Source organism: Nothobranchius furzeri, chromosome 7 (genome assembly GCF_043380555.1).
Source record: "Nothobranchius furzeri strain GRZ-AD chromosome 7, NfurGRZ-RIMD1, whole genome shotgun sequence".
In the NCBI taxonomy this organism is placed as follows: Eukaryota; Metazoa; Chordata; class Actinopteri; order Cyprinodontiformes; family Nothobranchiidae; genus Nothobranchius; species Nothobranchius furzeri.
Window position 1 is genome coordinate 28,848,668 of NC_091747.1, and position 16,010 is coordinate 28,864,677.

Sequence of the window (16,010 nt, forward strand, 5' to 3'; positions counted from 1 at the left end):
ATAAATTCACCCGACGCTGTCCAACTGGAGTGTAACATTTCCAGCAGGTACTCTGCATTTCTCCTGCTGCATACAGGTAAGTTCTGCACTGCTTCTCATATTACCGCGTCAGGATGATCAGCTGCTGCAGCATCAGAAGCTGGGTTCTGTTCGGTGGGGGTCACAGGTACGGCAATCCGTAAATCCTCTTGCGATCCGGCTCTCGTGAGTGACGTTGAAGCAGAGCATTGTATGTCTTAATTTTCTCATACAGCATTAGCCCCGTCTTCTGCATAACTAATTTCATATCTGCATCAAGAGCTGCCTCTGCAGCGTCTCTGATGGTAGACTTTGTGAAACGGTGCAATTGTTGAGGGGTAACTAATAGGGATGAGCAGGATACTCTTTTCAGATGAGTATCCGGTACGGATAAAGCATTTTTGACGAATACGAGCATGAAATGAGTAAAACTCGTAAATATCTGTAATCGTGCTGAAGGAAAATCCTCATTGGCTAACTGACTGTAGGGCTGCTCAATTAATCGAATTTTAGTCACGATTACGATCTGGACTTTCAACGATCATTAAAAATGACTGAGCCGATTATTAGCACCTCCCTCGTCTTTACTCTCGCGTGGCAAATCGAGCGCACCTCTCTGCGTTTCGAACACATGACGCGTCACATCAAGAGTAAAGCTAGTAAAGCGTCACCTCAGAGGAACTAAGCAGACGTTATTTGGAGAGGAGAGGATAATGGCTGCTAAAGAAAGAATTCCGTTGGTTGAAAAGCGAGGCAAAACTACTTCAGTGGTGCGGAAACATTACGGGTTCACGGAGTCAGACGTGAGTCAAGTCGATATAGTGTGTAAACTTTGCTACGGTGTTGTAGCTGCACCACAGGGCAACACTACCATTTTATTTAATCATTTGAAGACCGCTCACAAAGTAACATACGATGAAACAATGAAGGAGTATAGAGAAAAACCCTCAACAACACCAGCTTCATCCTCACAGACCTCCATTCACGCTACCCTGTACAACGCGACTAAATATCCCACCAGCTCCCAGAGACACAAGGAGATAACAAACGTGGTAACGTTTTTCCTCGCCAAAGACCAATGCTCAATCAACACAGTGAACAACCCCGGCTATAAGAAGCTAATCAACACTTTGGACAAACGTTATAACTTGCCATCTCTTCACTATTTTAGTCGAGTGGCGATTCCCGCTTTATATCATGAGTGTCATGATGGTGTCGCAAAGGAAGTGGCTACAGCCCAATATTTTTCCACCACAACGGACTTGTGGTCAAGCCGCACCAAGGAGCCGTATTTGAGCCTCACGGTACATTTCATTGACCTGGATTTCAACATGAAAACGAAATGTCTCCAGACATTTTTCCCAGAAGACCACACAGGGCAGAACATAGCTGCAGGTCTGAAACAAGCACTGGCTACGTGGGATCTGGAGGAGAGTAAACTTGTCTGTATAACCAAGACAACGCTGCAAACGTCATATTGGCTGCAGAACTGAATGGCTGGATGAGGCTCCAGTGCTTTGGGCACAGATTACATTTGGCCATAGGTGAGTAGGCCTAATTCCTACTGAATATGATGCATAATGTGATTTTCTTTTAATAAGTATACAACATAATGCTTTGAATGAATATAATGTATAAAAAACTTTAAATTCAGAGATACTTTTATTCCTTCTCAAAGTGATACACATTTTCTATGAATTATAGAAACACATAAATAAGCTACCATCACGTGTTCTTATTCATTCACACTCAAGGAAATGACAATCATCCTCCTGATAATGCTTGTTTATATTTTTTCTGTTTTTACAGAAAGAGCCATGAAAGATCACAGGATTGAGCGTGCTGTGGGGGGTCTCTAAAAAAGTGGTCAGCACCTTTTCATTCAGTTGGAAAAAAAAGAGAGAGCTGAAAAAAGCACCGATAGACCTCAAACTGCCAGACCACTCCTTAAAGACCGAATGTCCAACCAGATGGGGATCTAGGCAGGCCATGGTTTCCAGAGTCCTTGAGCAGCAGAAGGCCATTGCCCATGTCCTCTCCCAAGACAAAGGAACTAGGCACCTCATCCCCTCATGGAAGGACATCGATGTCCTTGAGGCCATCAACAAGACCCTGGGACCTCTGGCTGAATTCACTGATGCACTTTCTGGAGAGAAATATGTGAGTGCGTCTTTAATAAAACCAACACTCCACCTATTTAACAACTCAATCTTGGCTGAGCAAGATGATGACACAGACCTCTCAAAATGCATCAAGAGGAGAATACTGGAGTACCTAAATGAAAAGTATGGTGACTCACCAACACAAGAGTTGCTTGACATGGCCACTGTCCTGGACCCAAGGTTCAAACTGATATGCAAGCGAGGTCAGCCAAGAAACAATCAAAGCCAGACTGACAATGGAAATGAAATCCATCATGGTGTCTGTCTGTCTGTCTCTCTCTCTCTCTCTCTCTCTCTCTCTCTCTCTCTCTCTCTCTCTCTCTCTGTGTGTGTGTGTGTGTGATGGGTTGATGAGGCCTCATGAGCTGTATCGGCATATTTACCAAGCTGTATTGATACTGTGTCAAAACGCTGTTGCTTCCAAGGACTGAATAACATCTACTACATCAACAGGAGTCTACCGACACCTGCTGGATCTTATATATCATTATAGGCAACATAATTAGGAGATTCAAGTAGTCTCCTGATTAAATAACTTTATATAAGTATATTTATGAAGCCTAATTGTATTCCATGTTGTACACTGCATTATTTAATATCTTAATCTGAGTTTAAAATGTTATATTTAAAGTACTATATTATTATAAATAATCTGAATGTCAGTCACAACTTGTGAAAAAATGAAATTAGAAGTGTAATGTTGCCCATGGACTGACTTATTTGGACTTATTTCGTTTTTGTGAAGAACTTATTATTATTATTATTATTATTATTATTATTATTATTATTTACATTTGAAAGCAGAATCGGAGAGGAACTGGATGAAACAAGGAACCAAAGATCCAAACGGTCCCACACTGCAGACAGCTGTTTATTTTCTCTCTGCTTCCATGATGGAGGCTTTCAGGGAATAATTTTGGTTCTGAAGATGAGCTTTTTCCACAAACTCATCACGTTGTCAGATGCAGACGCGCCTCCATTTTAACACAGTTTACCGCTTCAGTAACAGGCGACACAGCAGCTGTATCGGTCCCGTGACTATTTCTTAAAGTGGTACACGCACCGATACGGGGTTTCGCTCTCTGAGCTTGATACAGGCGTCAAGGCATCGTTGTTGCTGGACCCATCACTACTATCTATCTCTCTGTCTATCATTATTTATAGTAATTATTTAAGGATTGTACTTTAGAATGCCAAACCCGAGACGGATAAAACTGGTTCCTCATTCTGTGTTGCTGTCGTTTTGTGTTTGTCCCATTAAAGGAGGCTGCAGTGATGGGGACACCCGTTGGTAACACGGAGGTTGCTGATGATGGTGCATCAAACCAAACGAAGAGGAAAAGGGGCCTAAGCAGCTTCTTTAAGGCCCCTCACAGCCCAGCAGCTCCAGGTGCAGAACATGCTCTTCAACTGGACCAGGCCATAGCTTGTGAGCTTCAGGGGTACCTCCAGGCAGTGACCCTGGACACAGAGGAAGACCCACTGGGGTGGCGGAAGCTATCACAGAACCTCTTACCACGACTCTCCATCCTTGCAAAGAAATATCTTTGCATCCCAGCCACAAGTGCCTCATCAGAAAGGGTCTTCAGCACTGGTGGAAATGTTGTCAACTGCCTATGTGCATCCCTAAAGCTGGTGTTTTTGGCTAAAAACCTTTGAACGGTTGCAGGAACCATGTTTTGTTGAGTCATTTTAAGATTGTATGGGACTCTGGCCTACTAGTTTTTATTTATTTCTTATAAAAGGTACTACTTTCAGTGTTTAATTTTATTTTTGTTCAGGCAGCAACTTTAGTTGACATACCTCAATGTCAGTTTGATGCAATTGTGCATTGTGTGGCTACACAGCTTGCCTTGATGTTTGGTTATTTGTATGCATAAATATTATGCAGTAGTTTGAAGTTCACTGAACATTAATGTTCACATATTTTTAATTTATTTACGAAATAGCAAAGCAAACATTTGCACAGTGGTCAGTATTTGCACACCATTTTATATTTTTTGACAATCTTTAGAGCAATTATTCAACACATTGTTATTGTTAAATAAATATCATGAAATAAGCGAGATCTCAATTTCATTGAAAATAATGGTGATTTTCATTTTGCCATAACCGAGCAGCCCTAACTGACTGTCTTCACACTCTGTGACTGGCCAGTCACATAGAGCGTCCGCCCCCCCCTACACACAAAACTCTGCAGCCGGGAGCGCAGTCCGTCCGGCTCATCCACGCACACACACAGACAGTAACGGATCTCTGTGCTTGCTTCACTGTTGCTCACGTTTCTTCAGTTTTCCCTAGGTTTTCTTCAGCTCGCCTCTTTTTTGGCTGAATATTTAAAGTTACTTTTTTCATAACTTACGTGGTGCATTTGACAAGACAGAGCTGAAAACGGCTCGTGCATGCATTGCGTTGGTCACTGCCATACCATACAAGAGCGTCTTGTTTCTGGATAATTTCTTATACTGAAGAGGAGAGAGCCAAATGTTCCCTTTCAGTACGTTTTAAAGCAATTTCGCACAGAGTATCCACAACATCTGGAGAGCAGCCTTTTAAAAACTCATGACGTTTCTTATCGCTCATTCGATACAAGGCTTTGAGCAGTGCCGCATTGCATTTTATGCTGGCTGGCATTGCTCTATTTTTGGAATATACACCACCGGCCACTGCCCCGGAAGTACCCCGCTGCGCAGCCTTAGATGATCTGACGTATCTGGCGTTAAGTCTAATATTGAATATCCATGAGGGTCCTGGGTTGCGTCTTGGAAACTCTCGAGAAAATATCTTAGGGTAGATTAGGTTTGCTAAAACGTTTATTTGCAATTTTTCTCGTGGGTTTTTAAACAAAATAATATAATTACTGTTTAGACTAATTGTTCTATTATATTTACCTTGATGGAACACATTTTGCATGGAATAAAGTCTTGACTTTCCTCTTTCGCGTATTGCTGCAAGGGAATGTAACTGCTTTCTCGGTCCTCACCTTCTTGGCTCGCTTCCTGATCGTCTGGAAAAAAATAAGATATTCTTGTCACGAACAGAAGTCAGAAGACCCGTAATGACGCAAACCACAGTTAAAGTATATTAAAAAAGTCTTTTACTTTTGTGGAGTTACCAGAGGTGGGTGAGGCTGGAGACAGAGTCGAAGAGGAGGCGAGGGTCAAAACCAGATTGGACTTGAAGAAACAGGGAACAGGCAGGAGACGTGGTAGAGGACAGGCGAAGGTCATGGTGGCAGGCAGAGTACAAGGCAGGGGTCGGGAGAAAAACAAGGTCCAGAGGCTCAGATCAGGCAGGGTGAATGGCTGGAAGATCTACTGGCACAAAGTTTTCAATGCGGGGGTTTGGGGGAACAGCGACGGGGAACCAGGAGCCGGGACTGCGGGGGTCTTGGTGGCCGGCAACGGGGATTCAGGAGCCGGGACTGCGGGAGTCTGGGGGGCCGGCGACGGGGAACCAGGAACCGGGACTGTGGGAGTCTGGGGGGCCGGAGACGGGGAACCAGGAGCCGGGACTGTGAAAGTCGGGGGACAGAGGACACTGGAGGACTAGGACTAAGAGGGGGCTCTGGACTAAGACTAAGACACTGAGGGGACTCTGGGCTAAGACTGAGAGGGGACGCTGGGCTAAGACTAAGAGAGGACACTGGACTATGAGGGGACTCTGGAGACTGAGGGAACTCTGGACTACAACTACGAGGGAACTCTGGACCACGACTAAAAGGGGACTCTGAAGACTGAGGGGACTCAGGGAACTCTGGACTACAACTACGAGGGGACTCTGGAGACTGAGGGGACTCAGGGAACTCTGGGCTATGACTAAGAGGGGACTCTGGACTAAGACTAAGACACTGAGGGGACTCTGGGCTAAGACTAAGAGGGGACACTGGACTATGACTAAGAGGGGACTCTGGGCTAAGAGGGGACTCTGGAGACTGAGGGGACAGAGGGGACTCTGGGTTAAGAGGGGACAGCGGGAACTCTGGACTAAGAGGGGACTCTGGAGACTGAGGGGACAGCGGGAACTCTGGACTAAGAGGGGACTCTGGAGACTGAGGGGACAGAGGGAACTCTGGAGACAGGGACGTAGACTCTGGGACTGGGGGAGACGGAAACTCTTGAACAGGCTGAACTGGAGACGGGAACTCTTGAACAGGCTGGACTGGAGACGGGAACTCTTGAACAGGCTGGACTGGATACAGGAACTCTTGAACAGGCTGGACTGGAACCTCGTGGAAGGACTAAGCAGGATGTGATGCGTCCTCCGGGACCACCGCCGAGGCAGGATGCGATGCTTCCTCTGGGACCACCGCCAGGGCAGGATACGATGCGTCCTCCGGGACCACCGCTGAAGCAGGATGCGATGTGACCCTCGGGACATTCACTGGAGCAGGATAGACAGAGCCTCTCAGACAGACGGAGGTGGAACCCCCGCTGGACATGGATGTGGTGCGGACCCTGGGACCACCGCTGGACATGGATGCGGTGCGAACCCGAGAACTACCACTGGATCTGGACAGGCGGCGTCTCTTGGAAAGACGAGGGTGTAATCTCTGCTCGACGAGGATGTGGTGCGGCCTCTGGAACCACCGCTGGATGTGGATGCAATGCGCCCCCTGAGACCACCGCTGGACGTGGATGCGGTGCAACCCCTGGCACCACCGCAGAACCTGGAAAGGCGGAACCTCTTCGAAAGGAGGAAGTAGGAACCCCAATGAGCATGGACACGGTGGGACTCCTGGGACTCCTGGGACCACCGTTGGACATGGACGCGGTGCGCCTCCTGGGACCACCGTGGGACGTGGACGCGGTGCGCCTCCTGGGACCACCACTGGACGTGGATGCGGTGCGCCTCCTGGGACCACCGCTGGACGTGGACGGACGGAGGGACTTGAGGCTTGAGCGGCGTAGCTGCAAAACCTTATGTCTGTGAAGGCCATGACCTAGTAGAAGGTCTCCGAGGCCACCACTGTTGCGTCGTCAGGAACCCGCTACGCAAGATGGCCGTAGCAGGCCTGGACGGTGGGGTGGAGCCTCTGCGTGGCAGTGGCCTGATTGCCAGCCGCATTCCCCAGAACGGTGACTCCTGCTCCTTCTTTAGTTCCATGAATTCCAGGAGCGTGAGATACTCCATGACAGGTATGAAGAAAAAAAATACTCCCAAGTGCAGTGTCGGCATCGGGTCAGACTTTTGGGCCAGATTATTCTGTCATGAACAGAACTCAGAAGACCCGTAATGACGCCAAACACAGTTAAAGAATCTAAAAAAAGTCTTTTATTTGTTGTGGAGTTACCAGAGGTGGGTGAGGCTGGAGATAGAGTCGAAGAGGAGGCGAGGGTCAAAACCAGAGTGGACATGAAGAAACAGGGAACAGGCAGGAGACGTGGTAGTGGACAGGTGAAGGTCGTGGTGGCAGGAATAGTACAAGGCAGGGGTCGGGAGAAAAACAAGATCCAGAGGCTCAGATCAGGCAGGGTGAATGGCTGGAAGATCTACTGGCATGAAGTTTTCAATAATCTGGCAGAGACTGGATAGCTGGATGGTTCTTTTATAGCAGGGGAAGCAGGTGTGTGAGATGAGCTGAGGAGTCAGGAACAGGTGAAGCGGATGAAGCTGATGACAGGAACAGGTGAGAAGAATGGAGTTGATTGTGGTTGCCAGGGGAAGCAGGGCTTGTCAGGAGCTTGGTGAAGGGACCAGGTGAGCTGAATGAAGATTAAATGAGGAGGCAGTGGAGGGTGAAGGATGGGAGTCATGACAATTCTCAGCTAAAAGGGTTACATTTCGTTAATAAATTACATATAAAAATCACTTACTGAGTTTGTTCAAAGCGCTGTTAAGTCGACCAAATGCATCTTTCTGCAAGGGGGTACCATGTCACGCTCTATAAAAAAGAAATTAAATGTAGGTTAGTAACATAAAATTTTATGGATGAGTTGCGTTTTTTAAATTAAATTAATCATTTACCTATATGAGAAAGGGGAATGTCACCCCCCCCCCCCCCCCCCACACACACACACACTGATCGGCATCATCGGAAGATAAGACAACTGTGGCTGAAAATGGAAGTAATTAGATTGAGAAAACATTGGAAAGCGATGTTTGAGTAAGTTCCCTGATCACCTGGCATCACGGTGTATTTCTGCGAATGAGGCCTGAGATGTTTCCCCGCTACACTTATGGTCTTTTAAAACGAGATTGTGAATGGAAACGATGCGACTGGTTGCTGCCGATGTTTGTGGTTGAATACATATCTAACCGTTATAAAACAACACAATGGATTCTTATACTTTTGTTAGATCCTGGTTCTCACTGTGTGTGTGTGTGTGTGTGTGTGTGTGTGTGTGTGTGTGTGTGTGTGTGTGTTGCTAAGCACATTGCAATGTTAAAGCATAATGCACTGAAAGTTAATAAAATACTCATGATGAGACCAAGCCGGTAATGATGTTTACTCCGAGGAACTGTATCTGAGTTTTTTTTCTTCTCCTTTCTCGCTCCCTTTCTCTTGCTCTGTATTTAAGCCGCACATGATTGGTCAACTCCTTGAAGAGCCCTCGACTCTGCTCGTCTACAGCAAGCAGGAGGAGGAGGGGAAGAATCTGGGACAGGCACTGGCGTGAACTCACAGAGCAGCAGGAGGAGGGTGAGAAAGGTGAGAATAAAACCGGCTACAGAAAGGTGAGGACATGAGGTAAAGCAGGATATGCAGCCAGATTTGAACCCATTTTACCAATCTTGACATTTCAAAGAGAGTGTGGACTATACAAATCAAAATATATTTTGAAGCAGGCTCTACAAATTTTACTGTGATTATCTGAGTTTTTCTAATTTTTTTCATGTAAATAGTTAAGTCCATAAATATTTTTACATACAGTTTATTTGTGCTATTTAAAATGTATTTTTTTGCACTCTTGTTTAGTGTTGGATAGTTAGAAGTTATTTAAAGGGATACTATGCAACATTTTCATATTTTAAAATAATTTTCTTGAGCCAGTATGTGCTAAAATGACCCTTTACAGGACAAATGAAAAGTCACTCAGACCCCACCACCCTCTTTAGCCAGAATATCAAACTTGCAACTTCAGTGTGGCGGGCCACTGTTTAGCTGACACTGCAGTCTGCTTCCAGTGCGTTTCTTGCATGTATTAGATCATGAACACATCTGTTTGATGTAGTGATGGATCGCTTCTGTAGACGCTAATGACGGCCAAAACAAGCCAAAACTCTGTTGTCTACCTTTAAATAATAACCATGTTAGTTTGTAGATAGGTCAATAATTTGACAAGATTTTTACAAGAATTTTACACACTTTTCACATAATTTCTGGTGATAAATAAATTTAAAAAACAAAGAAACGAGAGTGGCTGTTTAAGAGCCGTCTCTCTTAAAAGAGCTGGGGTTCCCATCAATACAAGCTGGCCGACTTGATGCATCATAGGTTTTGGTGCGTATTTCTGTTTAGCCAGAAGATGACTGAACACTCTCAGCCAATCACAGAGCAGGGATAGAGGAGGGGGGCAGTCCACCGCCTTCTTACTGTTGTTAAAATGACAGCTATGCTGGTAGTTTTAAGTGTAGCAAGCTCAGAATGATCAGTACTAGACTTTTTACATTCATTTCAATGAGACTTGTTTGGGGTGATCCTAATGTACTTGTGTTGTCATGGTAACATATGACGGGAATCTGCTTCAATATAGTCATGTCCAATGCCTCATGACCATCCATCCATCCATTTTCTTCAGCTTATCGGGAGTCGGGTCACAGGGTAAGCAGCCTAGACTTCCCTCTCCCCAGCCACTTGGGCCAGCTCTTCCGGGGGAATCCCAAGGTGTGCCCCGGGTCTCCCTTGAGGCCTATTCCTGGTTGGACGTGCCTGGAAAACCTCACCAGAGGTCCAAGAGGCATCCTGACCAGATGTCCGAGCCACCTAAACTGGCTCCTCTCGATGTGGAGGAGCTGCAAAACTACTCCGAGCTCCTCCCGGATGACCAAGCTTCTCACCCTATCTCTAAGAGAGAGCTTAGCCACTCTGCGGAGAAAACAAAATTCAGCTGCTTGTATCTGTGATCTCCTTCTTTTGTTCACTACCTAAAGCTTGTGACCATAGGTGAGAGTTGGAGCATAGGTTGGCCGGTAAATCAAGAGATTTGCCTTATGGCTCAGGTCCCTCTTCACCACGACAGACCAGTACAATGCCTGCATCACTGCAGATGCAGCACCAATCCGCCTATCGATCTCACGCCCAAGCTTTCCCTCACTCGTGAACAAGACCGCGAGATACCTAAACTCATCCACTTGGGGCAGGACCTCACTGCTTACCCGAAGAAGGAATTCTACCCTTTGCCGAATCAAGACCATGGTCTCAGATTTAGAGGAGCTTATTCTCATCCCAGCTGCTTCACACTCGGCTGTGAGCCACTCCAGCGAAAGCTGAAGATTACATTCTGATGAAGCCAACAGGACCACATCATCAGCAAAAAGCAGAGACCTGATCCTCAGGCCACCAAAACTGATGCCCTCAACACCTTGGCTGCATCTAGAAATCCTGTCCATAAAATGTATGAAAAGAATCAGTGACAAAGGGCAGCCTTGGCGGAGTCCAACTCTCAATGGGAATGAGCCCGACTTACTGCCGGCAATGTGAACCAAGCTCTGACACCGGTCCTACAGGGACCTAACAGCCCATATGAGAGGGCGTAATACCCCATACTCCCAGAGTACTCCCCACAGGGACCCCCGAGGGACGAGGTCAAACACCTTCTCCAAATCCACAAAACACATGTAGATTGGTTGGGCAAATTCCCACGTACCCTCAAGGACCCCCCTAAAGATATAGAGCTGGTCCAGTGTTCCACAGCCAGGATGAAAACTACATTGCTCCTCCTGAATCTGAGGTTCGACAATCCGACTGACCCTCCTCCTAAGAACCCCTGAATAGACCTTACCAGGGAGGCTCAGGAGTGTGATCCCCCTGTAATTGGAACACATCCTGCGCCCCCCCCTTTTTTCAATCAATCAATCAATCAATCAATCAAAGCTTTATTTAAAAAGCGCCTTCCGCAACCCTGTCAGGAAGCCCAAAGCGCTGAACATGGTACAGTTGTAAGTAAATATATTGAAAAAATCAACAATAAAAGAAATTCAAATTACAAAATACAAATTACAAAATACAAAATGGAAATTATAAGATAGATGAAACAATTCTGGTAAAGGACAAATGTGTGAAACACATTTGGATTGAGTGGATGGATTGAGTGTCCCAATGAAAACTGTGGAATGGATTCAACATAAAAGAGGGCCAAAATCAAACATGTTCTGGAAACGCCAAGCGGAGGAGGTGTGTTTTTAGGTGATTCTTAAAGACTGGAAGAGAAGGGGACAGCCTAACTGAGGGTGGCAACTGGTTCCAGAGTAATGGTGCTAGGACTGAGAAAGCCCGGTCCCCACGGGTACGACACCTAGACCGAGGGACAGCGAGCAGGCCTTGATCAGAGGAGCGCAGAGCGCGTGATGGGGAATGTTTGTTCAGGAGAGTAGCCAGATAAGGGGGACCACCACCCTGGAAGAAATGATATACAAAGACGAGTATTTTGAATTGTGAGCGATAGCAAATCGGAAGCCAGTATAGGGAGGCCAGAACTTGACTGATGTGGTCCCGTTTCCTGGTCCCAGTCAGGAACCTGGCAGCGCTGTTCTGCACAACCTGTAGGCGACGCAGTGTTGACTGACACAACCCTGCTTAGAGAGAGTTGCAGTAATCAAGCCGAGAAATTACAAAGGCATGCAGTACCCGCTCCAGGTGGGCTCTCGACAGCATATGCTTGATTTTAGCAAGGCGTCTCAGGTGAAAGAAACTGGACCGGATCACAGAATTGATGTGAGCATCAAATTTAAGTCCTACATCAAGTTTCACCCCCAAACTGGTAACAACTGGTTTTGAGTACGGAGAAAGAGGGCCAAGATCAGCATAACGATCCACATTCCTGCTGTTGGGGTGAAAAACAATGAGCTCTGTCTTTCCCTCATTCAGATGTAGATAGTTGGACATTAGCCAAGACTTCACCTCATTAACACAGGAGACAAAGGACTGAATAGAGTGACCTTTCTCCTGACACAACGGAGAGTAAATCTGGCAATCGTCAGCATACAGATGGAATGATAGGCCATGTTTACGAAAGATTGACCCCAAAGGTAGCAGATAAATGGCAAACAAAAGTGGACCAAGGATCGACCCCTGCGGGACCCCCCAGCAGAGCCCCTCCCAAGAAGAAAAAACATCACCCAGTTTAACACAGAATGTCCTGTTTTGGAGATACGATCTAAACCAATCCAGAGCTGACCCTTTGATCCCAACCCATTGTTCCAAGCGATCGAGTAGAATCGCGTGGTCAACTGTGTCGAAGGCTGCTGTCAGGTTTAACAACAGAAGCAGCACAGATGTTCCCTGATCTAGTGATAGATAGATGTCATTTAAGACCCTCAGTAGAGCCGACTCTGTGCTATGGCCAGACCTGAACCCTGATTGGAAAACCTCAAACTGATCAGAGTCAGCTAAATGTGAGACCAGCTGCTGATAAATGACTTTCTCAAGCAGTTTAGATGTAAAGGGCAGGGTAGAGGTAGGCCTGTAATTTTCTATCACAGAGACATCAGCAGCAGGTTTCTTCAGGGTCGGCCGAATAACTGCTGCTTTCAAAGCAGCTGGGACCACACCTGTGCTGAGGCTCCCATTGATAATCTGACCAAGTGATGGGCCAAGGCACGGAAAGGCAGCCTTCCAGAGACGAGGCGGTAGAACATCAAGTGGAGAGCCAGATGGCTTCTGCCTCGCAACAAGCTTATTCAGCTCAGAGTATGAAACTGTATTGAGGGAGCTCAGGGTGGGTGGTGATGGAGGAGATGGAACAGGGTCAACAGAGTTACCAGAAATAGCTGCTCTAATGTCCGACACTTTATCAACAAATAATTTGTGAAAAGCTTCAGAGTTTCCAGCAGCTGTAGGAGACATGGAGCTAGGCTCCTGATACACCAGAACTGAGTTTAGTGTTTTGTAGAGAATCTTAGGATTATTGGAGTTTGTCTCAATGATGTCTGCAAAATAGGCCGTTCTGGCAGCCCTCACAGCATCCTGATAAGCAACCAGAGATGCTCTGAACAACTCACGCGAGACCTGTAGGCCATCCTTTTTCCACTTTCTCTCAGAGGATCTACACACCCGCCTGCAAGCCCGTGTGACATCAGAGAGCCATGGCCCTTTTTTAATAGGGGAACCACCACCCCGGTCTGCCAGTCCAGTGGAACTGTCCCCGATGTCCACGCGATATTGCAGAGCCAACAAAGCCCCACAAAAAGCAGAGCCTTAAGGAACTCCGGGCGGAGCTCATCCACACCCAGAGCCTTGCCACAGAGGAGCTTTTTGACCACCTCAGTGACTTCAACACCAGAGATTTGATGGCCCAACTCAAAGTCCGAACTCTGCTTCCTCAATGGAAGATGTGCTGGTGGGACTGAGGAGGTCTTCGAAGGATCCTGCCCACTGATCCACAACTTTCCGAGTAGAGGTCAACAGCACACCGTTCCCACTATAAATAGTGTTGGTAGCACACTGCTTTCCCTTCCTGAGGTGCCGGATGGTGGACCAGAGTCTTCTCAAAGCGGTACGGAAGTCTTACTCCATGGTCTCACTGAATTTCTCCCACACCCAGGTTATTGCCTCCGCAACCACCCGAGCCGCATTCTGCTTGGACTGCCAATATCTATCAGCTGCCTCTGGAGTCCCACAGGCCAAAAAGATCTGATAATACTTTTTCTTCAGCTTGACAGCATCCCTAACTGCGAGTGTCTACCACCAGGTTTGGCAGTTGCCGCCACGACAGGCACCAACGACCCTGTGGCCACAGGTGACACGCATGACCACCTCAACAATGGAGCCACGGAATAGGGCCATTTTGGACTCAATGTCCCCTGCCTCCCTCAGAGAATTTTGGAAGTTCTGTCGCAGGTGGGAATTGAAGCTCCTTCTGCCAGGAGACTGTGCCAGACGTTCCCAGCAGACCCTCACAATACGTTTGGGCCTGCCAGGCCTGACCGGCATCCTTCCCCACCATTGGAGCCAACTCACCGCCAGGTACTGGTCAGTTGACAGCTCCGCCCCTCTCTTCACCAGAGTGTCCAAGACATGCAGCCGCAGATCAGATGCAATGACAACTAAGTCGATCATTGAGCTGCGACCTAAGGTATCCTGGTGCCAATAGCACATATGGACACCTTTATGTCTGAACATGGTGTTTGTTATGGAAAATCCATGACTATCACAGAAGTCCAGATGGGGGGGGGGGGGGGGGGGGGCATTCCTCCCAACCACATTTCTCCAGGTCTCACTGTTGTTGCCCACATAAACGTTAAAGTCTCCCAGCAGAACGAGAGAGTCACCAGAAGGAGTATTACGTCCCTCGGCTCACTAGGAGTGATGTAGTTGTTTAGGGAGCAATAAAGTTTGAGTGTGGGTTGAATAATAACAGAGTAAAAGTGTCCAACAAAGGATTTTATTAAACAAAACAAAAGGCAGATACTCACAAAAGGGGAAAAGACTAACAAAAAGCGCCAAGCCAAAAGGGCTGGGAAGAGGGAAACTAATTAGCTGAAATACTCTTACTTATAATTCTAAATAAAACAAGAGCCGTCCTGAAAAGCAGTGATGCTCAGACAAAGCCAAAAGTCGAAGTCGGGGGCCGGTCTAAGGTCTATCCAAAAGCCAATCCGAACCTAAGTTTACTAACGAACAAAGCTAACTCAATGAGCACTACGAGGAGAAGAGAATAGAGTGAACACTTCCGTGCCCACATTTCCCTGTACCTTCTCGTAGACTGAGGGCAGGAGAGCAGCTTTTAACAGCTGACGCATGATTACTCATTACCCACAACTGAGCTGAGCGGGAGACAGGCGAGGCAAGAGCCACTGAGGCCATCCTGTGGTCGGAAAGAGACAGTGCACGTAACAATGAGGCTCCCCAGCACCCCCTCCAAGGTCTCTAAAAAGGGTGGGTAGTCTGAACTGTAGTTTGGTGCAGATCACAGTTAGGACCCGTTTCTCCATACGGAGGCGGAGATGCTACCCTCTCGTTCACCGGGCTAAACCCCAGCGTACAGGCACCAAGATGGGGGGCAACTAGTATGCCCACCCCTGCTTGGTCTCTCTCAGTATGAGCAACTCCCGAGTGATAGAAAATCCAACCCTTCTCAAGGAAACTGGTTCCGGAGCCAGAGCCATGCGTTGAGGTGAGTCTGACTATATCTAGTCGGAATCTCTCAGCCTCACACCTCACAACCTCACACACCAACACAGGCTCCTTCCCCACCAGAGAGGTGACATTCCATGTGCCAAGAGCCAGCTTCTGTAGTTGAGGATCAAACCGTCAAGTTCCCACGGCCTCGACTACCACCCAGTACACTGCACCCAACCCCTTTGCCCCTGTCACGTGTGGTGAGCCCATTGGAAGGGTCTTTTTAACCTTTTTAGAATTTAAATAATTTTTCTTTGTTAAAATGTGTTGATATATAAGTGCAGGGGTGGCCAACCCGCGGCTCTCAAGTCGCATGCGGCTCTGACAGGTTTCATGTGACTCTTACGTTCATATCTAAGTTTGTGTTTTTTTAATGTGCATGTTACAGGGGCCTCAGTTTTTTTTAAACATTGACCGAACAATATGAAGGCTGTCCGTCATTTTCACCTGTCTGTGTGTGTGTGTGTGTGTGCACGCCTTCAGAATGCATCGTTGCAGAGTGAAAATGACACAGCAAGCCGCTGTGTGTGATCACTGAGTGCGAGATC

At 47.0% G+C, this 16,010-nt stretch overlaps 1 protein-coding gene across 1 annotated transcript; it reads right to left on the reverse strand.

Moving 5' to 3' along the window:
* Positions 1-5,082: 5,082 nt before the first annotated feature.
* Positions 5,083-6,657, reverse strand: LOC107382782 (uncharacterized). The gene is made up of 2 exons (XM_070553427.1): positions 6,475-6,657; positions 5,083-6,420 (listed from the first exon to the last, which is right to left on the reverse strand). The coding sequence occupies exons 1-2, from the start codon at positions 6,655-6,657 to the stop codon at positions 5,512-5,514; spliced, it is 1,092 nt and encodes a 363-aa protein (XP_070409528.1). The 3' UTR covers positions 5,083-5,511.
* Positions 6,658-16,010: the final 9,353 nt, after the last annotated feature.